The following is a 23,243-nucleotide window of genomic DNA, read 5'->3' as shown; positions in this document are numbered from 1 at the left end:
TTCTATTACATAATATTTTACTTTAAAACATAAGCCAGACCGCGCATTTCATCATTTATTCTTATAGTCACATTTGACGAACCGGAATAAAATATTGCAAATGATGGCAACCTCTGCTTGCGGCAATTATTTTCGAGGCAACCATGAGATATAATGTTGAAAAAAAAAAAGATATAATTTGATATATTATTCATTAAAAAACACGTGAGTACAAATTATTAACGTTAAGTGACCAGGCAACCCCGGGCTCGCGGCAGGCTGAGAGCTGGCAACCATTGTTTATCCAATTCCTTATGCGATTTTCTTTCAAATGACGTGCGATTCACATAAATAACATATGAGTGCAATTTTCTCCAAAAATGCATTACGAAAAAAAAAAACTACTTCGCTGGGATCACCGTGTGTGTCCACAACGGTGGACGGTCTCGGAGGAGTAGCATTACAACGATGACACTTATGACCAGTAAGAGCTTCGCTTCGTTCACCTCAGCCGCACGAGGCCGCTAGTTTATGTTAATATATTCGACATTATATTGTCAACAGTCGTGCTAAATGTTTGCATGTTCAGTCTTTTTAAAGAGAATATATTATTAACATTTTAATCATCATGGATTGCGACGGTAAGTACTTAGAAATATTAGAAATATTAAAAAAAATGTGTTCTCTCTATATCTTCTCGAGAATAATGCAAAATTAACACAATAGCTTGGAAAAGTTTTATTTAATGGAATTTAGATTTTTAATTTGTCACGTTATGAAAACATTTTATATTTGAAGCTTTACGCCTGTTACGGCCTATAGATATATATTTTATCTTTTATAAAAAAAAATATATAAGTTTATAATAAGAAAATAAATATCCAATATAGTTATTGTTATTGTACATTTTATTTTCATAATAAAAAAATATAATTCATTTTAAACATGTATGACATTCCTTGTTATTAATAAAGAATTTTTTAAAATCGTCATCTTTCTTCAAGAATTCAAAGTTTTCTATGGTCTTATTTGAGAGATGCCATCCAACTATTAGGTTGCAAGCATCATCTTTTTCAGTGCAATATTCCAAAGGCAACCAAGGAGTTTCCCTTCTGTTAGGATAGTAAGTGTATTCCAAAACGACTCTCACTCCACAATCCAAGATATTTTCTGATAAATTTTTAATGACACCTGGAAATAGAAAAATTAATTATTATTTTTTTATATTTTTTTACATTTTCGTTGAAATTATCCCTATACTAATATTCCTAATACTAATATTCCGTTTCCGAAACCATGAACCTGTACTTTTTAAAAAAAGATGCAGGTTTTATGGTCATTAGATCTGTAAATACATATTTTAAGTACATCAAAATTATAAATAGACAAAGGACATACGGATCACAAAGTGATCGTATAAAGGTTCCGTACCTCAAAAGGTAAAAACGTAACCCTTATACGATTTATTATCTTAAACGATTTATTTTCTTTATTTAAAAAAAGATATAATGCAACAAAACATAGGACTAGGTCGTTGACTTTAAAATGTCAGTTTGGTCTTTTTAAACTTTATATATATATATATTTCTTGGTATTTTTTCTCAGTTTGCCAGGTATTGTTAAGTTGTTCAAGGTGACATTGTAAAAATGTAAACTTCTTGTTATTCGTATCCATTATGACTCAGGATCGTGGTTGGAGGTCGTCATACGAGCACGAATGCATTCTTGCCATCGGGTGCGATCCATTGCACACCTCACAGCCTCGTGGAATTTGTGAAAGAGATTCCCACTCTTTAGTTGGTCGGTCCATCGCGCTGGGAATCGGCCACATGATCTTTTGCCTTCAGTATTCCCAACAACGAATAACTGTTCCATTTTCCAAATTTATACGTTATATCTTTTATGAATGTAATTATTTTTAAATATATTGATTTTTTTATATTAAATATATATATCCTATAAATTAGGTCACATAACCAAATTATTAAAATAAAATATAAAAATTAAAATAAATTAAAACTTATATTGAATATTTGATGTAAATGAAACAACGTAGCGTAGTAAATATCGTAATAAGTTACATATATGTACCCACATATGTGCTTTTACTTCCGCACGTAGTAACCATGACTTCCTTATGCGTTCAGGGGAAGTTAAAAACAAGAATTTATAAAAGAATTTTATATAATTTTTAAAAGAGTGTTTTCTTTTATGATATCACGATGGTATTAATAGATGGTAATTATATTATTAATCTACGTTAAACTTTTGTTCCATTATAGTAATCTGATATATATATCGAAATCTTTTTACAAATTTATAATAAGAAGAAGCCTTCCCTCTATCTTTACATATGTTGAGAAGATAGAGCAAGGGCTTCTTATAGAATGATATCATCTATAAATACCTTAAAAAACCGGTTTCTAGCTTTATTACCGCGATATGTTTGCAATTAGCATAGCAAAATAATAACAAAATAACTCATTAATTTCCGTAAATTGTCTTGTCATTGTTTGTCCTAATTGAGCCTTCAAGTTTCTACCATTACCACATATTTATGGTCATAACGATATTTACTTTTTCGATTTCTACCCTACGGTAATCAATAATGATCCTCTCTACGAGTGCACCACGCAGACAGTCAATCGCGTAGAATGGCGTCGGACCTTTAAAAAAGACGACCACGACCGCTCTGTCAAGAGCGAAACGACAAAGGAGAAGATAAAAATTATGTAAATATAGCAGATGTGTATTTTATAACCCGTATAAAAGTCACTAAGATCAAACAGTTAAAAGAAGGAATTATATTTAAGCCATAAAACTTACTGGTTTTCTATAACTAATTTCCCTAAACAATTATGTATATATTTATTTTATGAGTTAATATAAAATAATTATGTGTATAAATATAAAATCGATAGGTATCATTTTATATTACAATCTTATAAATAGCTACTGCGTATTATTTAATACTTGTATGTAATTTGTATGGCACATACATACATGAGTGACTAGCAATTGTCTATTTAAATATAATTGCGTTTCTAGTCTTAACAATGCAGGAAGGTAAAAACGAACATGCGATATCAATGTGTCATTATAATATACTAGCGGCCCGCCTGCGGCTTCGCCTGCGTGAACTACGTTATTATTAATTTCTGTCTTCATGAGTACCTACGTCCTATAAATGACGACCATGCAAAATTTGATACTCCTAGAATTTGTAGTAACGAAGTTTCATACAAAAATTCAACCCCAAAAGAGACCCCTTAGAAATCGAATATTGCAAATTCCCGTCTTAGCGAGCACCTACGTCCTATTAATAAATCCTATGCAAAATGTGAGATTCCTAGCACATGTAGTTTCTGAGATTTCGTGATGAGTGAGTGACCTTTCGATTTTATATATATAGATAGCTGGTGTTTCTGTACATCTCAATCATTTTAAATTACTTTTCATCATTAATATTTTTATTTCTATTCCTAGTAGCTAAATTGAGAAGTTAAAAACATGTTCAAAGAATTTCATGTTCCCCCAAACGAATTGATGGAAGTTTTGCAAGGAGCGCCCCATGCCACACGCGATCGAAGCTCTTCACCGTCTCCTAACTAACTGCCGGGACGTTTCCCTTGCTTTCAATAGCCGCAGCCTAGCGGTGGACTAGATAAACCAGAAAGTGCCTGGTTGAGCGACCATGGTGGAAGTTGATAATGCTCTCCATCACTTTAGAGAGCAGGGAGGTGATAGCAATAGACTTAAAGGTGGATGGATTGGAACCATCACCTTTCTTCAGGATCGGGCGGATAAGAGCGCTCTTCCACAAGTCTGGGACTACGCCGATTGAATTCACACGTTGTATCCCGCAGATAACAGAGTAGTCAGAGGCAACCTGGTATGTGTTTAGTGGAGGAGTAGGAGCGCTGATACCCTCGGACCATTAAACTTTAACTATCTGAATTAATAAACCGTTGAAAAAAAATTGTTTCATGGTGGAAATTTCTTTATTAATGTATCAATAAGAGATATCAGAAGAAAAATTATGAAAAAGTTGCTTTTTTCTTTTACCGAACGACAATTACAGATATGGCATTACATGCAGCAAAACGAAGAATAACAATAAAATTATGGAATATTACAAAAAATTGTAATAATATTATAAAACAATTAAAGTAAATAAAAATAAATATTATAGTATTAAATAGTTTCTCAACTTTTTCACGATTTAGTCGGTTTTAATAAATGCCCCGTCCCGAGACCCTCAGGAAAAAAGGCATTCACTTCTTCTTCTTCCTGGCATTAATCCCGGCTATTACCGGGGTCTGCCTTCCTACTTAACCTACTCCACTTTGCACGATCTTTTGCGTCCTCGGTGGTTAGACCATTGGCTCTCATGTCCTGCATCACGACATCCAACCAGCGCTTCCTTGGGCGTCCGGGAGGTCGCGCCCCAGGAACTTGTATAGCAAGGCACTTGCGTCCGACATAGTTCTTAGGCCGGCGCGTAACGTGGCCAAACCATCTCAAGCGACGCTCTTGGAGCTTATCCGCTACGTCACGGACCCCAAGACTACCTCGAATGAATGTGTTGCGTATGCGGTCAGACCGCGTTACGCCGCACATCCACCTCAGCATCTTCATTTCCGTGACGTGAAGCTCCTGAGTGTGCCGAGATAGTGCTGGCCAACATTCGCTGCCGTATAAAAGAACCGGTCGGACGATGCTCTTGTATATCAGCCCCTTGAGCTTGGGCGGTATTCTGCGGTCGCAGACCACACCAGTGACCTCCCGCCATTTGGCCCAGGCAGCGCTTATCCGGCCATGGACATCGTGATCGATGCCTCCAGACTCGTGCATAACGGATCCAAGGTACCTGAACTTCTCCGACTTAACGGCTGGCTCAGGACCTATAAGGATGGTGCTCGAGTCCCGGCTCCCGCAGGCCATGTACTCTGTCTTCGACACATTTAGTTTAAGACCGCCGTTCTCAAGCGTACCCTTCCAGAGGTTCACTTTACGCTCCAGCGTCAGTCGGTTCTCGGCAATGAGTGCTATGTCGTCGGCATACATCATCAGCCATGGAGGATGGTCCTGGATGTGAGCCGAGACAGTATCGAGCACTACATTGAATAAGAACGGACTAAGAGCCGAGCCCTGGTGAACCCCCACTGTAATCGGGAAGGGTCTAGTGTCGCCAACAGCAGTCCTAACCATAGAAGCGGAATCGTGGTACATGCCCCTGATAATCTCAATATAGGCCTCAGGGATCCCTTTGGATCGCAATGCCCACCAGATACACTGACGAGGCACACAGTCAAAGGCCTTCTGCAGATCTAAAAAGGCCACGTGCAGAGCTCTCCTTTTTTCCCTGTATGCCTCCATCAAAGTTCTGAGGGCGAAGATGGCGTCCATGGTGCCCGATCCTGGCTGAAATCCATATTGAGACTCAGAGACAGTACACTCTCGGCGGAGCCTGAGGTCGATCATGCGCTCGAAGAGCTTCATGGTATGACTCATAAGCTTAATGCCCCTATAACTACCACAATCTTGAACACTGCCCCTTCCCTTGTAAATAGGGGTAATAAAGCTAAGCCGCCACTGATGCGGCATCTTACCAGTGTTCAAGATATGGTTAAAAAGGTCAGTAAGCATGAGTACACCAAGAGAGCCCAACGATTTCCACGCTTCGATCGGAATGTCGTCAGGTCCCACCGCTTTTCCGTTCTTCATGCGTCGAAGGCAATTACGTGTTTCGTCTAGGGTTATTGGGGCAATAAGTCCGAGGTTAGGCGGTGGCTCGTGATGAAGACTGCATGGGTGCTGAGTATTCAGCAACTCCTGGAAGTAGCTTCTCCACCTCTCCTTCACAGAGTCATGATTACAGAGCAGCGTGCCCTGGGAATCTCTGACGCAAAGACATTTTGCGATATCTTGCGTCACTTTATCCCGGGAACGTGCCAGTTTGTAAATGAGCTTCTGCCCCTCCACAGTTTCAAGTTTATCATACAATGGTGACAAACTCTCACTGCGGGCTCTGGCTACGGCTCTTTTACTGGCACGTTTAGCTACTGTGTACTCCAGTCTGTCTTCAGGAGAGTTGGATTCCTGCCACTTCTTAAAGGCAGCCTTCTTTTCACGAGTCACCTCCTGGACCTCGTCATTCCACCACCATGTCTCCTTGTCGATGACACGTCCTCCCCTAGAAACGCCAAGAACTCGCCTGCCTGCCGCAATGATTGCCGACTGAGCCCGATCCCAAGCCTCCTGAGCAGTCTCGGTGTTAGTCGAAAGATTATGACTTTTCACCTCTGCCAGGAAGTCGGTCTGCATCGGTCCATTCAGCAACCACCACTTGATGCGAGGCCTACGTTTCTCGGCTACTTTCTTCTTCGGAGTGACGTTAAAGTCCATGACAAGAAGACGATGTTGGGCCGTTAGGCTTTCGCCTGGAATGACCTTACAGTTAGTTACCCTGCCCATATGACACCGTCTGGTCAATAAGTAGTCTATTTGAGTTGAGTGGGACCCGCACTTATACGTGATAAGGTGCTGAGAATTCTTTTGGAAGAACGTATTCACGACGGCCAGATCAGACGCAATACAGGTTCTCAGAATGTTTTCTCCCTCTGCATTGCGAAGACCGTGCCCAAAACCCCCGTGAACACGTTCATACGGCTCAGCAGCCTTACCGACGTGCCCGTTCAAGTCCCCCCCAACTAAGACCACTTCGGTACACGGCACAGCAAGTAGCACCCCTTCATACTGCTCCCAGAATGTCTCCTTTTCGGCCGCGCTACATCCCGCCTGGGGAGCATAGGCACTGATTAAGTTTGTGATAACGCCCTCAATCAGTACCCTCACTCGCATCAAGCGGTCGGAGCGACGGTCAATTTCAAGGAGCCCATTCTGAAGCTCTTCAGAAAGCACTACCGCTACACCGTTTCTACCCGAAGGTGACCCAGTGTATATAAGCCGGTAACCCTGTCCGATGTTACGGGACTTATTGCCCTTCCAGCGTGTTTCCTGGAGGAACGCACACTGGACCCGACGTCTCATGAGTACATCTGCGAGTTCCCTGCATCGTCCGGTCAGAGAGCCAATATTCCACGTTGCAAAGCGGAGTTTCCGTCTGGGTACTAGCGTCTTTAGCCGTGCCCGTACATGACACGGTAGCCCTTGCCCACTTGTCGCAGGTGTAGGGCGATGTGCCTGCGCGTCGTTTTGCGGCGACGCCCTAGCCGTACCCAGTCTTTTGCTTTTTCGGTCCATTTAAGTGGCTGTTGGCGGTTTTTAAATGGAGCGACTGCCGTCTGACCTCCAAAACCCCTTTGTGGGGAAAAACCGAGGGGAGAGGAAAATAGAAGGGGTAGGATAGGTAAAAGGAGGGAGCTAAGGAAAAGAGGAGGGGAAGGGGGGAAGTTAGGACACCATTCTTACGGACTGGATGAGGATGTAAGAGTGGCGGCTCGAGGATCCGGGGTCGCGTACCCGTATGCCCACAAACAAATATCGGACAGATATTAGTCAGGACATCCTCTGGATAGAAAAAAAAAAAAAAAAAAGGCATTCACTATATACTTGTTAATATAACCCCCCCCCCCCCCTTCCCCTTGTTAAGTTAGTAAATAAATAAATCAAATTAATATATATGTTTAAATAAAATACTGTTAAATTAGTGTCGGTTGTGGGTTTAATTTCAGAAGTATGGGAATATGTGTGTGAATGGATAATGATTACGTGTCCGCTATTGATGATTGCTGTGGTTGCGTTACGAAAACGGTATCTCCAAGAACTTTATTAATTATGGTGGAGGAGTGTAATGCTGCCTGTTTCTGAAGGATGTGAATATTTATGTATGTATCTAATTTATCGCAGTGTCGCTGAAGGCTTTTTGATACCACTCCCGTAGCTCCTACAATTATCGGAATAGTTGTGACTGTGGTGTTCCATAATCTGGAGAGTTCAACTTTAAGCGGATGATATTTTCTAATTCCTTAGCTCCAATATTATAGTCAGACGGTACTGAGATGTCAATAAGGTAAGTATGGTTGTTTGTTTTATCTATGTATATCAGGTCAGGTCTATTGTGTACTATTGTAACATCTGTTTGTACCGGTAATTCCCACATTAACTTCGCAACACTATTTTCCCTTACAGTTGGTTGTTTTAATTCCTCCTTCCACCACAATTTATTAACCTCCATTTTGCTTTTCCTAGCCAAGCACCAGAATATATATTGAACTAAGTTATTATGTCGTTTTACAAAATAAGTACCGGCAAGTTTCTCACAACCTGCAAGAAGATGTTGAACTGTCTCGTCCCTACTTACGCACAAGCGGCATTTGCCATCAACATTCCGCTTCAATATATCTCGCTCATGTTGGCGCGTTATTACTGCCTGATCTTGTATAGCAAATATTGACGATTCCAGTGCAGGTGTAATAGATTGTTTCTTCAGCCATTTAAACGAGAGTTCCCTATCAATATTGGCAAGATCAAGAACTTTTTTAGGGAATTGTCCATGTAAACTCTTATTTCTCCAAGCTTCGTTTTGTTTTTTTATTATACAATTTTTAATTTCAGATTTAGTGTGATTATTACCGGACGTTAATCTTAATTCTGTTTCTATTTCTAGTGAATCTTTGTATATTGAATATTTTTCTCTCTTCTGGTCGTGTGTCACTATTGCTTCTATTAAATAATCACTTTTCTGGTCTAAATATAATTTGTACTTCAAAATATGAGCTTTATATAAATTTTCTGTATTAATTAAACCTCTACCGCCATTCATTACGGGTAAATATAGTCTCTCTAAATCTGCTTTTTGCCGATGGACCTTTTTCATTGCTAATAATTTTCGTGTTTTGACATCTATTCGTTTTAAATCACTATTTTTATAATTAATCACTCCGAATGAATACATTAAAACTGGAACAGCATACGTATTAATCCCCTTTATCAAATTTCTTGCGTTTAAATAAGAATTTGTAATGCTTTTAACTCTCCTAAAGTACTCTTTTGTTAATTGGTCTCTAATATTGCCGTAGTTTATTTTTCCCGATTCGTTTATTCCTAAATATTTGTATGTTTGATCTATTTTTAACTGTTTAAAACTATTTCCATTCAGTAGTACATGTTCATCACCTTCGGTGTAGTTCCTATGTCCAGCAGTTATATGAAGAATATTACATTTCTCAAATCCTATTATTATTATTATAGTATTATTTTGGTTTCTCAACTTTTTCACGATTTAGTCGGTTTTAATAAATGCCCCGTCCCAAGACCCTCAGGAAAAAAGGCATTCACTATATTCTTGTTAATATTACCCCCTCCTCGTACCCCTTGTTAAGTTAGTAAATAAATAAATCAAATTAATACATATATTTAAATAAAATACTGTTAAATTATGTCAGTTGTGAGTTTAATTTCAGAAGTATGTGAATTTGTGTGTGTGTGGATGATGACTACGTGTCCGCTATTGATGATTGCTGTGGTTGCGTTACGAAAACGGTATCTCCAAGAACTTTATTAATAATGGTGGAGGAGTGTAATGCTGCCTGTTTCTGAAGGATTTGAATATTTATGTATGTATCTAATTTATCGCAGTATCGCTGAAGGCTTTTTGATACCACTCCCGTGGCTCCTACAATTATCGGAATAGTTGTGACTGTGGTGTTCCATAATCTGGAGAGTTCAACTTTAAGCGGATGGTATTTGCTAATTTTTTCTAGTTCCTTAGCTCCAATATTATAGTCAGACGGTACTGAGATGTCAATAAGGTAAGTATGGTTGTTTGTTTTATCTATATATATCAGGTCAGGTCTATTGTGTACTATTGTAACATCTGTTTGTACCGGTAATTCCCACATTAACTTCGCAACACTATTTTCTCTTACAGTTGGTTGTTTTAATTCCTCCTTCCACCACAATTTATTAACCTCCATTTTGCTTTTCCTAGCCAAGCACCAGAATATATACTGAACTAAGTTATTATGTCGTTTTACAAAATAAGTACCGGCAAGTTTCTCACAACCTGCAAGAAGATGTTGAACTGTCTCGTCCTTACTTACGCACAAGCGGCATTTGCCATCGACATTCCGCTTCAATATATCTCGCTCATGTTGGCGCGTTATTACTGCCTGATCTTGTATAGCAAATATGGACGATTCCAGTGCAGGTGAAATAGTTTGTTTCTTCAGCCATTTAAACGAGAGTTCCCTATCAATATTGGCAAGATCAAGAACTTTTTTAGGGAATTGTCCATGTAAACTCTTATTTCTCCAAGCTTCGTTTTGTTTTTTTATTATACAATTTTTAATTTCAGATTTAGTGTGATTATTACCGGACGCTAATTTTAATTCTGTTTCTATTTCTAGTGAATCTTTGTATATTGAATATTTTTCTCTCTTCTGGTCGTGTGTCACTATTGCTTCTATTAAATAATCACTTTTCTGATCTAGATATAGTTTGTACTTCAAAATATGAGCTTTATATAAATTTTCTGTATTAATTAAACCTCTACCGCCATTCGTTACGGGTAAATATAGTCTCTCTAAATCTGCTTTTTGCCGATGGACCTTTTTTATTGCTAATAATTTTCGTGTTTTGACATCTATTCGTTTTAAATCACTATTTTTATAATTAATCACTCCGAATGAATACATTAAAACTGGAACAGCATACGTATTAATCCCCTTTATCAAATTTCTTGCGTTTAAATAAGAATTTGTAATGCTTTTAACTCTCCTAAAGTACTCTTTTGTTAATTGATCTCTAATATTACTGTGGTTTATTATTCCCGATTCGTTTATTCCTAAATATTTGTATGTTTGATCTATTTTTAACTGTTTAAAACTATTTCCATTCAGTAGTACATGTTCATCACCTTCGGTGTAATTCCTATGTCCAGCAGTTATATGAAGAATATTACATTTATCAAATCCAAATGACATACCTATATCGGCCGTAAAAATTTCTACACTATTCAGTAAAATTTTCAAGTTAGTTTTGTTGTTTGCATACACTTTAAGGTCGTCCATATATATGAGGTGATTAACCCACACGCTGTCCTTCAGATGGTATCCCTTTTTGTCATATTTCCCTAGAATGACTGATATCGGATTGAGAGCCAAACAAAATAGCATTGGAGACAATGAGTCGCCCTGAAAAATGCCCCGTTTTACCTGAATCGGTTCTGTAGTAAAAGAGTTTGAAGAGCCCTTTGCCGTCATCACAACTTTCCATTTTGGCATAGCTCTTTCCAGAAAGAATTTGATAGCTGGTGGGCATTTGTAGATATCTAATACTTGCAAAAGCCATTCGTGCGAAATACTATCAAACGCCTTTTGATAGTCTATCCAGCCCATACTTAAATTTTTTTGACTTTTGTGAGCATCTTCTAATATGGCCTTGTTTATCATTAAGTGATCTTTACATCCACGGGCCCCACGACGACAACCTCTCTGCTCTGGGGCCATGATATTATTTGCAGCACAATGGTTGTAAAGTTGGTCAGCCAATATCGAGGTTAGAAGCTTGTACATACTCGGCAAACATGCAATCGGGCGCCAGTTTTTAGGTTCTTCGGTATCCAGATTTTTTGGTATTAAAATAACCTTACCAGTAGTTAACCAGTCTTCTAATGGTTCCTCACCCTTAAGAATATTTGTAAATAACATTGCTAGATGGTCGTGCATTTTAGAAAAATATTTTAGATAATAGTTTTGAATTTTATCTTGTCCCGGCGCCTTCCAATTCAACATTTTACCTACGGCGTGTTTAATCTGTTCAGTAGAAATTTCTTCAAATAAATGAGTATTTATAGTTGTGTCATTGTGTTGCCTAATATCGGATATCCACTTCGCGTTATGATTGTGAGAAACTGGTTGCGATAAAATGTTTTTCCAAAATTCTTCAGTACTGTCTTTGCTCGGTAATTTTATATTAATATTTTCTTGCTTGTTGTTTAAACTTCTATATAGTCTATGTTCGTCTTCTGTAAACATTTTGTTTTGCTGTTTCCTACTATTTATTTCCTCATATCGTTTTATCCTACCTGCTAATGCTTTTATTCTTTGTTTCAACATTTCTTCTCTATTTTTATGCTCTATTTCGTTTTGTATATTATACTTAGAATACAGTTTTATTTTGATTTTTATCATTTTTCTTGAATTAACTCCTCTGGAGATTTCTATCATCTGCCCCAACTCTTTCCTCAAACGTTCTATTTTTACTTTTACTCTTTTTTTCCATGGTGGGTCTGTATGCGGTTTTGTCGTATTACTAGGTGTGTAAGGTGATTGATTATTATTTATTATTAAGGTTTTTGCAGCCGAATAAATTATATCGTTTGTATCTCGAAGAGAGCAAGCACCTGGCAAAAGGTCTGGCAAAAAGTTGTTTATAATTGCCAAATTTTGTAGATATTGCTTATTAATTTTGGCTTTTGGCAGATACTCGCGCTCCTCGATAGCTATTTCCTTTGTTTCAGCTAAAATGTTAAGGAATTGATTAATAATTGGATTTTCGTAATAATCAGCCGTTTGAGGAACTGGCTGATTATCAGGGTTAAATGTTTCCCTACTTTCATTATTAAGTGTTGTTGGTTCTTCTATTGTTTCTTCTGTTATATTATTTAAGGTAGTTGATGTATATGTCTGAGTATCAATGGGTGTGTGAATGTTATTGTGTTGTATTAGCTGTATCTCTATTTCAGCAGACTGCTTTATTCGATTCAGTTGTTCTTGTGATATAAGGTTCTGTTTTAAAATTCTACGCGCTTGGTTAGACAGTGTATTTCCATTGAATTTGTGTATCTTTGGATTGTCAGGGTTCCGTTCCTTAAATAGCTTTTCTAATTTTCTTATGTATTCTGTCCCTTCATGTTTCGCCATATAATAACAAAACATTAGCTCCTCTTCCTCTGGTTGTGTCCACTTTCTCCTCCTATCACCCTGAGATTTATCCACGTTTATTGAATTTTGGCTTTCTTTGCGAATACTGATTTGTGCTGGTTGATTTGAGGAAGACGTTGATGATGTGGATGTTGTTCTTGAACGAGTGTTATGTATGATTGGTATGACTGGTGTTGATGCTTGTTGTGATTCATTTTCTATTGTTTTTTGTATTGTATTGAGTGTATTTTTTGATAATACATTTTGTTTTATGATTCTTCGCGCTTGATTAGATAAGAGACTTCCGTTCATGTAACTTTTTGAGTTTGTTGGATTACGTTCTTTATAAATATTTTCAAGTTTTCTAATGTATCCTCCACCCTCACTCCTAGCCTTATAATAACAGTACATCAATTCTTCTAATTCAGCTTGTGACCACTTTTGTTTTCCTGCAGTTGTTGAACTTATCGTGGTCCCCACGGATGGACCGGCCGAGTGTTCGATAGGAGATTCCCTTCTCGGCAAAGTCTCATTCGTTCCTACCCCATTCCCCTCAGATTCGGCTGTGACATTTTCGGTTTCCCCGACTCCCGCCCGCCTGTTCAACGGAGAGCCACTGACGGTCCGCATGCTGTCATGTCCAGCGCCAGCTCCAGACATGCCCCGGCGATCACCCCCGGGTAGCGACCCTATACGTAAATTCTTAAATTGTCTCTTCATGATTAAGAAGGTTGCTAGTGCTCCGTTGGCCATCGATTAAGTCACCGTCTGATATACAGACTTCGATGTTCCACCCCTCACGTGGCATAGATCTTACAGCCGGACGTGGAGTTAGACTATGAGGGGCTTATTATAGTATAATTATAAAAATTGTAGTATAATTATATATTATGATAATTCTTCTGCCATTCAAGCCAATGTCCTATATCTATATCAGTCCTTACAGAGTTTAGAGGAAGATTTTGATATTTTTCGGGGATTTTCTTCATCCTTTTAGATGTAGGAGTTTCCGGGACTGACACAGCTGGACTCTCGCCACTAGGGTAGGGTTTCGCCACTATGCGCTACCTAACGCTTTAGGCATATATGGTATTGCAGTATTGATTCAATTTATATTAACAAATTAAATAAATATAAAATAAATCAAAATATTTTATCCATATTTACATTTAGCATTGATAATACGCTAAAATATTTGACTATAATTTTTGGATATTTCGAAGCGAAATAATGGCCGAACTCACTCCTACTCCTTCTCCTCCTCCTCATATTATTTCTCGCTCTAATAAGGAGGGATCCTATCCTATCCTATTCTATCCTTCTGTCCTGGAAAGATAATATATTAGCGACTCGCTATCAGCTTACCATTTTTACATGTTTCGTCTACAACTCTCCTTGGTACTGACATGAATGTTTCAAGCGTATAGTTGAAGGTAGGCTTAAGGCAGAGGTAATCGTCCTCGATGTAGGGAGATCTTTTCGTCGTTGGTATAGTTTCATATTTAATGAGCGAATTGAACGCACACTCATCTCTTCTTGATGGTATCTGTTAAATGACAATGTTGTTTTAATATAATTATATTAAGTAATATGAGAATTTGCTTTTTTTTTAGCGTTACTCTGTATCCCGCACTTGGCAGGGTAGGCAGGGGTTGGAAATCTAATATTATTGCACTTCGTTCTTCGCTCGTTGCCTCCAGATTTTGGCGGAAAATGGGGAATGGAGTGTCTTAACACTAGGTTCCCTCTGCCTCTGCCTCCCTGATGCGCGCCTTCCGTGCAATTATTGAAGGTCTTGAGCTTTTTCTGAAATTCAAGCTTAGCTGAGCGAGAGCTCTAAGAGAGAGAGAGCCCTTGAGAGAATCTCGAATTGAGTATAAGACTGTTTAGAGGTCTTAGAATAAAAGTTATACAATAGGAAATAGAATACGGTGTTGCTGGTACTAGTTACAAGTACTTTTTATATAGTAAATGAATCTACTTAATTTAAAGTGTCATTACTATTAATAAATAGAAATATTCTATATAGTATTGCTAGTGCTGTTTAATACGTACTTTAATTCAATCGTTAGCAATTGCAGACAATAATTGTGTTGTTAAATAATATTCATAATAAAGGAATCGGTTGAACGCCGACTAAGGTTTAAAATGTGAGTAGCAACTCTGATAGTCTTATATTAAAGTCATTAAGCGTAGATATAAAGAATAAAATAGAGAAACAATTCGTAATAAAATTATAAACGAAGTATTTATAAAAAAGGGGGTCAAATATATAATAGCATAAAAGAACCGCCGTGTAAGTACCAAAACGAATTTTTCGTTAGTTTTTCGTAATAAAAAGGTTACAAGTTTTTAACAAGAAAAAAAAAACAAATGACATTTAAGATCTTCTCCCAAGTACAAAAGTGTAGGGGTGTTTATAAAGCAATAGTGGCCATAGATAAAGATAGAGCGTGGGTAGTGTTGACCATCTTTCAGACGATAGTGATTCTCAAGCCAAATCGGGTAGTCATGATGATAATGAATGTCAGTCTCGAATTATTTAATTTAATGAAGTCTTGTATAAGTTGATAAATAGTCTAGATAATATTTTAATACTATATATAATAGAGATCCTCGAGAGAGCGGCCGTAATATCAAATTCTCGAAAAAAAAAGTCCTAAAAATTAAAGCTGTAAAAGGGGGTTGCCCCCTTTAATTTTTTAACCACAAATGTATAGTTTCCTGAACTAGTACTACTTGTAGATACTAGGTACCAAATTTCATAATTTTAGTTCAACCGGTTTTGTTTTTATAATCGAAATACGTGTTTTTTGCGATTAAAATGGCCATATCGTTTTTTAAAGTAAATGTAGAAATACGTTTTTTTCAAGAAATCATGGGGTCCGACTATATGGTTGGAATTTCAACTTGATATCTCCAAGTGTTCCTGAGATAAAGGCTCCAGACAGACAGACAGAAAGTCAATTAAAAATTAAACATTTATAAATGGCGACAGCTTACTTCTTGCCCAATGCATCTAGGTGTCGAAAACAGTTCCGTAAAAACATTATACGGCTGGTCAGCTACCGGGTATTGCACAATACCATTGCAAAGGGTCCAAAAATCATCTCTGATGAAGTAAACGCGAGGAGTCCTGGCAAGCGTTGTTACTATAAGAACTGTAACTCCTGATCTATGTAACAAAGTTAACATAAAAATTAAACATCAGCTTCACGCTGTATCCCTCACACAGCAGGATAGGCAGAGAGTACCTCGTGTTAAGACACTCCGTTCCCCATGCGAAGAAATGGAAATATAAACATAAATAAATATTTCACTTCCTCGAGTGAGGGTCGTTTTACTGTTTTATTATAAATAGACATAAATCAATAAACTGCTGTGTCGCCTGTATAAAACCGCAGGGGCACTCTAGGGAGTAAGTAGGAGTTGTAAAAAAAAATTGGTGCCCCAAAAATTCGCAATCTTTTGTAATAGTAAATTAAAGTATGAAGACCACTAAGCCATACGTTCTCTTGAGTCTCATATGGCTTAGTGTTCTGAGCGCTTTGACGGTTTCCAAGAACCGTAAGTTCTAATCGTGGTGACCAGGACAAAGACATCGCTTATAAGTACAGATTTATCTTTAACTTATTTACAAAATAAACAATTATTTACTTATTAAAATACGGATGGCTAAATAATAGCAAAAAATATTACCTGCCACTAGCTATAGCTTCTTTCAACTTCCGTTCCCTATTTTCGATATTAGATATATAACTTTTTAACGTGTTCGTTAATATTTTAGCATTTTCGAGTATTTCCTTTAGCTTCAATATCATAGAAGTCGATGTAATAGTTGGTGCGAATGCTTCTACATGGGGATTCTGGAATGGTATATAGACACTTTCTTCTGCAATTTCTAGTCCACCAGAGTTTTTAAAAGGTTGTGCATCGCTTAAGTTTTGTGGTGTAGAATCCCTGCTGAAAATATGAATAAATTATATTTTATACGCCTATATAATTAATGTTTATAATATACTGCGTGAACTACGTTATTATTAGTTTCTGTCGTCCATGCAAAATTTGAGACTCCTAGCATTTGTACTTCGTGATGAGTGAGTGACATTTCGATTTTATATATATAAAAAAGTATATAATCATTCTACTAAACGACGCACGGGCACAAAGTGTAACTTTAAATGCGACTGGTTGTGGAGGAAATATTTATTTAAATTTATATTTACATTTCTTTGCTCTCTTGTAGAGACTAAGCGCTGCATTGAACACGCAATGCCTTCAATGGCGAACCATTCAACACGCAATGCCTTCAGAATTCAGCGAGAAGTGGGGAACGGAGTGTCTTGACACTAATTATTCTCTGCCTACCATGCTATCCACAAATAAGTGATTATTTAGAATCATTCAATAATATTTACCTAATAATTATATTATCATTATATATAATGTTTAAATTTTGTTATATCAGTTATTGAAATATGCAATATAAAAATCGATGTTGGCAATGACCGTGTGAGAGACATCCGGCGGGAGACATGAGTCAGAGAATTCCGGTGCATTAACCTTGTATGTATGCTTCATCAATCCATTACATTGCACTCAATTGAGTTTAATTAAAACAAATTTAAAGAGAAATCGTTTTTAATATATTTTTTTATATTTATTTTTTGCATGTTAAATCTAGGTCGATTTCAGGTGATGTTTTGCTAGACTGCGTTCCCATTAAGACATTTCCGTTCCCTATTTTTCGCCGAATTCTTGAGGTAATGCGTGTTGAGTGGCGGAAATCAGCGCTGCGCTTTGCTGCATTTACAGAGTAGAGAGAGAGAGAGAAGAGAGAGAGAGAGTATTTTATTCCGCCTAGTGGGAATTACAGCTACAATCCTCGCTTTTATCATGTCCCTGAGCGACAACGCAACGGTCTTAATTATGATAGGTACTTGAATTTATAAAATTTAAAAAATATTATTATTGATTGGTTATACTCACAGTTGATATTCTACGGGCGCCAACCATTCGGAAACCTAGGATAGTTGAAAAAAAATCAAATTCTGATATTACTTATCTTAAAATTAAAGTAAAAATTAGTTAAAAAAAAATCAGCTTCAAGCTATATCCCGCAAATAGCAGGGTAGGCAGAGGAAACCTAGAGTTAAGACACTCCGTTCCCCACAAGTAAACATTAGTTGTTTCGTTTATTCTTTATTTATCAGTGTTCTAAAATATGAAGTATAACCTTTATTATTGTATTTTATTAAATATTTTTAAGAAAACTAAACCTAAATGCGAAACTTTTCATTTAATTATTTTTATATATATATATACACTAGTGGACCCGAACGCGGCTACGCCCGCTTGAACTATAAGAATATTTATGAAATTATTTACAGTTTTCAATAGCGAGATGCGTTAAGCAAGCTTTTTTGGGTGACGTTTTCTAACAACAAACTTTGCAAATGGTTGCTTAGCAACGCGACGGTTGTTATTAACATGGCGTAATAAATTGCATGTCAAATTAATATTTTTTTTAACATATTGGTATATATCGAAAATATTACAAATATGAGAAAAAAAAGTATCCTATGTTCATCCCGGGACCCTCAAGTATCTTTATATGAGTATTTTATCACAATCAAATTAGCGATCTGGGCCTGATTGCGTAAAAGACAGACAGACAGAGTTACTTTCGAATTTATAATATAGGTATGGATATATATTTTTATTTATTATACACCGATTGATAAATGACCAAGACAAGAAGATAAATATTTTTACTGTCTAATAAATCATTCGCAACCTATGGCGTTATTGGCTACTTTAAACTTTAACTTTTTTTGTTTATTTTTTTATTTTAACGGAATTGATTTATTTTTATGTGATCGGTATGTGAGAAAATCACTCTTTTTATAAAAAAAACACTCTTTTATTCAAAAATCACTCTTTCTCTTTGTTGTTTTGCATTGCTTGAACAATGCGTGAACCAACAAATATTAGGGTTTCGCACTTCAATCCAAAAAACCCTTATACGATCATTTTATCGTCCGTCTGTGCGTCTGAGACCTTTAGTCTGTGCGTCTGAAACCGCTTATCTTGAGAGGGATTTAGCTGAAATAATTGTCAAATATTCTAGGCTACGGTCCCTTAGAGCACAGAATAAGGTCCTCCCCGTGGACCTGCAATTCTAAAATTTGACAAGAAGTCTGTCAAGAAAAAATTGTAGATATTTCATAGAAAAAAAAATCACTACAAACATATAATTGTAGTTCATTTCATAGGAAATGAATAGAATAGAATAGAATAGAATATACTTTATTGCACACATAAAAGAAATATATAGAAAGAACAACACAAATAAAATTTAAAGAAAAACACGTATGCAAAGGCGGTCTTATTGCTTTAAGCAATCTCCACCAGACAACCTTTGAAACATTACGGATAAATTGTAATGAAGAGAAAGGGGACAACGTCTCAGTGCAAATTTTATGAAATATAATTAAATATTATATAATAAACTAAGTCAATAATATAAAATAAACTTACATAAAATGTGTTTAATGTTTATATACTTTACACATACATACATACATACATACATACAAATATTGAAAAAAAACAATATATACTTACACATATATACATACATACATAAAACGTGTTCAAAAATATATACATAATATTAAAAAAAATAAATAAAGATAAACTATTATACTAAATTAAATAAGTACTCTTTCAGACGATTTTTAAAACTGTATAGAGATTTGGAATGTCGAACTTCTGTAGGAAGTTCATTCCAAAGAATTGCAGATTTCATAGTAAAAGACTTAGAATAAAATAGGGTATGGGAAGTTGGTAATTTAAGGAGATTATCACAACGGGATCTAAGGTGGAGGTGAAGAAGTGAATCGGCACCTAGGAAACAAAATCGATCTTTTAAGTAGGAGGGAGAGAGGGGAGTTGTACAGGATAGAATAGAGGAGAGTCAGCATGCGGAAATTTCGGCGATGTCGGATAGGAAGCCATCCAAGCTGACGACGATGATCAGAAACATGATCAAATTTACGTAAACCGAAGATAAATCTAATACATAGATTTTGTAACCGCTCTAGTTTATTTAGTTGTTCCTCAGATAAGTCTGGGTAACACAAATCAGCATAGTCTAAAATCAGTAACAGTAGTGAATGAGCTAGAGCAGTTTTGGTCTTTATAGGTAGGAAATATTTCCATCGTTTGAGCGATCCGATAGTGGCAAATAATTTACGGCTAACCTCAGCTATCTGTACTGACCAAGATAGGGAATTGTCTATAATAATACCAAGGTTCTTAATAGATGGACTCAGGCTCAAATCGACGCCGCCAAACTGTATAGCAGGGAGGCTATTCTGGTCAAGTTTTTTTAGTTGCTTAGAGCCACCAATAATACTGACCTGTGACTTGGCAGGAATGACAGTTAAGCCAAAAGATTTGCTCCACCTACTAACATTCCGCAAATCTTCGTTAAGCTTATGAATAGCCTCACTAACATCATCAAACGGGGCGGCTAAGTAAATTTGAAGGTCGTCAGCATATAGATGAAAGGAAGAGCATAGATTTTGGGAAACTGAATTAATAAAAATGGAGAAAAGGAGAGGAGAGAGGACACCACCTTGGGGAACACCGGCAGAAAGAGAGCAAAGGGAAGATGACTTGTCATTGGCTTGAACGTACTGTTGCCGATCACATAAATAGCTTCTGAACCACTCAGTGGCTTCAGGAGAGATATTTATTGAACGCAGAACAGCAACCAAGAGATCAGTATCAACAGAATTAAAGGCGTTGCTAAAGTCCAGCAAAGCAATGACTGTAAGATTTTGTTTGTCCATGCTAAGTCTGATATCGTCACAAACTTTAATCAAAGTAGTGACTGTGCTATGCCCGTTACGGAATCCAGACTGGAACTCGGATAATATATGGTTGTCAAATAGATATTGATTTAGTTGCTGAAAAACAATACGTTCCAAGACCTTTGACAAGAAAAGAAGGATGGAGATAGGACGGTAGTGAGAGAAGGATTTTGGATCTTTGGTTTTGGGTATGGGGATAACGCGGGCAATGCGCCACAAACTGGGAAAAGTGTTATGGGAAATAGAAAAATTTAAAATATGGGTAATGACTGGAACTAAGACTTCCAAGGGCAAAATAATCATTTTGCGGTTGATGCCATCATAACCAGAAGCATCAGATTTGATGGCTAGGATACTGTTTCTTACCTGGGATGGGGTTAAAGGAGCAAAGTTAAAAGGAACGATTGTGGGAGACGGCAAGGAGTTGATATAATTCAAGGTATTTGCTTTAATTGTGTTGTCCATAGGTGTTATCGAGGCAAAGTGTTTATTCAAGGCATCAACGTCTAGATTGCAATTCAAATCCTTACGTTGCCGGCCAATGCTTAGCGAGTCCAGAAATTTCCACAACTTACGTGGGCTTAAGTTTTGTAAGCTCAAGTCAATATAGTTACGTTGCGCGTCCCTGCAAACTCTGCTACATCGGTTACGCAAGCTCTTATACCTTAAAAGATTCTGATCGGTGGGATTATGTTTATATTTGGATTTCGCCACATTTCTTTTAGTCATCAGTGACTTAATATCTGGCGTAAGCCATGGAGCGGGTAAGTGTTTTAATTTAATTGGCCGAAAAGGAGCGTGCTTGTCATAGAGCTCAGTTAAAATAGAATTAAATATTTCCAACTTGTCATCGATAGTTGTTGTGTTAAAAATGACGTTCCAGTCGATGTCATTGAGATCAACCAAGAACTCGTCATTATTATTTTTTTTAAAACTGCGTCGCATGACGACAGATGGCTTGGGCTTAGGGGGACGAACATTATAAGACAAATACATTAAATCATGGTAGGAAAAGGCGTCAGCAGGAAGTTGACCATGGATCATAACATGGTCAACGGAGGAAACAATCATAAGATCGAGTTGGGATGGGGCACAGTTCGGAAAAAAATGTGTAGGATTCGAAGGAAGTAATTTTAAATTTGAGCTATTAATGATGTTAAGGAGTTGTTTTGCTCGTAAATCATTTTTAATAATACAGGTATTGAAGTCTCCAAGAATTATGGTGTGATCAACGCTTGGCACATGTTTCTCCAATAAGGTCTCCAAAGTGTGAAAATAATCAATATGTAGCGAAGGGCTGCAAAAAACCCCAAGTAATAGCTTTAATCGACCAAGTAAAATTTCTATAAAAATATGTTCAGCATTTTCAGAGTATTGCGATGGAGACTTACTAACAATTGTGAAAGGTAAGTGGTTGCGAATATAGATGGCTACACCACCACCACCTTTACCTGTACGGTCATTACGTATGAGATGGAAGTTAGGTAAAGAGAAGGAGGAGGAAGGAAGGCAGGGATTAAGGAATGTTTCAGAAATTAAAATCGCGTGCACGTTGGCGCAATCAAAGGAGGCTAATAAGTCAGGATAATGTGCAGGAATTGATTGCGCATTAATATGTAGGACATTGAAATTCTTGGGAAAATTGGAAAATGTGTCGACAAGTAGATTGGAAAGAGGAACGGACGTACTATGAAAACTACTTACAGATGAAGATGATAAAGAACAAAATATGATGATGAATATGATGATGATAATAAAGAACAAATATATATAAATATGAATGTATATGTCCGGAAATTTCAGTTTGTCAACTTATATGAACTTCCCGTTGGCATACAATTCTAAAATTGGTAGGGAACCCTCGATATGCGAGTCGGTCTCGCATTTGTCCGGTTTTTATTTTTATTATATTAAAAATACAGCGAAGTACGGCATTAACAAGTACGACCATTAAATCTATATTTATGTATGTTTTAAATAAATCTTACCCAGTCACAAGAAATTGCTTTGGAAATTAACAAAAGGCAAAATATACGCATTATTAATAACTTCCGCGCACCTAACAAGATTCACTGTGTAAATGGGAAATGTAGTTTCTGTTTAGACTAACTGATAAGAAGTCCGTGGCCATTCACCATTGTTTCATAAAACACAAAAAGTTTCTGAATATCGACGTTATTAGTACAATTTTCCGCTTGAATCGTTAAGAATATACAGATAAAAGGCCGGCAACGAACCTGCAGCTCCTCTGGTGTTACACGGGTTCACTTACCATCAGGTAACCCATACGCTTGTTTGCCTGGTTTTAGGGTTCCGTACCTCAAAAAGTAAAAACGAAATCCTAATAGGATTGCTTTGTTGTCCGTCTGTTCTTCTGTCAAGATAAATTATCGCAAGATCGTGTAGAGATATCAAGCTGATATTAAGGTCTATAGTCCCTCATCAATTTTGCTATGAAGTTTTATGGTATTGCTATATATTTTGTATGAAATTT

The 23,243-nt window shown here is 36.9% G+C and overlaps 2 protein-coding genes across 3 annotated transcripts in view; one reads left to right on the top strand and one right to left on the bottom strand.

Moving 5' to 3' along the window:
* LOC146540409 (uncharacterized) overlaps positions 1-23,243 on the top strand; it is a 47,451-nt gene that overhangs the window by 20,323 nt on the left and 3,885 nt on the right. Inside the window, exon 1 of one of the 2 annotated variants that reach the window (XM_085204230.1) lies at positions 327-620. The exons of the other annotated variant lie outside the window; for it this stretch is intronic. Within the exon in view, the coding sequence (XP_085060356.1) occupies positions 608-620 (13 nt within the window). The 5' untranslated portion in view covers positions 327-607. Of the gene's footprint in view, positions 1-326; positions 621-23,243 lie in introns of those variants that run through there. 2 annotated transcript variants of the gene reach the window in all.
* LOC146540410 (uncharacterized) lies at positions 876-22,817 on the bottom strand. The gene is made up of 6 exons (XM_085204264.1): positions 22,738-22,817; positions 17,859-17,893; positions 16,569-16,832; positions 15,873-16,044; positions 14,235-14,415; positions 876-1,170 (listed from the first exon to the last, which is right to left on the bottom strand). Exons 1-6 carry the CDS (start codon positions 22,786-22,788, stop codon positions 914-916), a joined length of 960 nt encoding a protein of 319 aa, XP_085060390.1. The 5' UTR covers positions 22,789-22,817; the 3' UTR covers positions 876-913.

This window comes from Heliconius melpomene, chromosome 2 (assembly GCF_056956725.1).
Source record: "Heliconius melpomene rosina isolate 202511_hmr_F chromosome 2, ASM5695672v1, whole genome shotgun sequence".
Taxonomy (NCBI): Eukaryota; Metazoa; Arthropoda; class Insecta; order Lepidoptera; family Nymphalidae; genus Heliconius; species Heliconius melpomene.
The sequence above is the reverse complement of the archived record's forward strand: the minus strand, read 5'-3'. Positions and strand labels throughout refer to the sequence as shown.

What these genes read in the sequence shown, in the direction of transcription:
- LOC146540410 (XM_085204264.1), bottom strand. Translation starts at nt 22,788, where the DNA reads ATGCGTATATTTTGCCTTTTGTTAATTTCCAAAGCAATTTCTTGTGAC. An exon ending in AAGCAATTTCTTGTGACTGG is followed by an intron (nt 17,894 to 22,737) that starts GTAAGATTTATT and finishes CAACTATCCTAG; the next exon opens with GTTTCCGAATGGTTGGCGCC. An exon ending in AGACGAAACATGTAAAAATG is followed by an intron (nt 1,171 to 14,234) that starts GTAAGCTGATAG and finishes TTCTATTTCCAG; the next exon opens with GTGTCATTAAAAATTTATCA.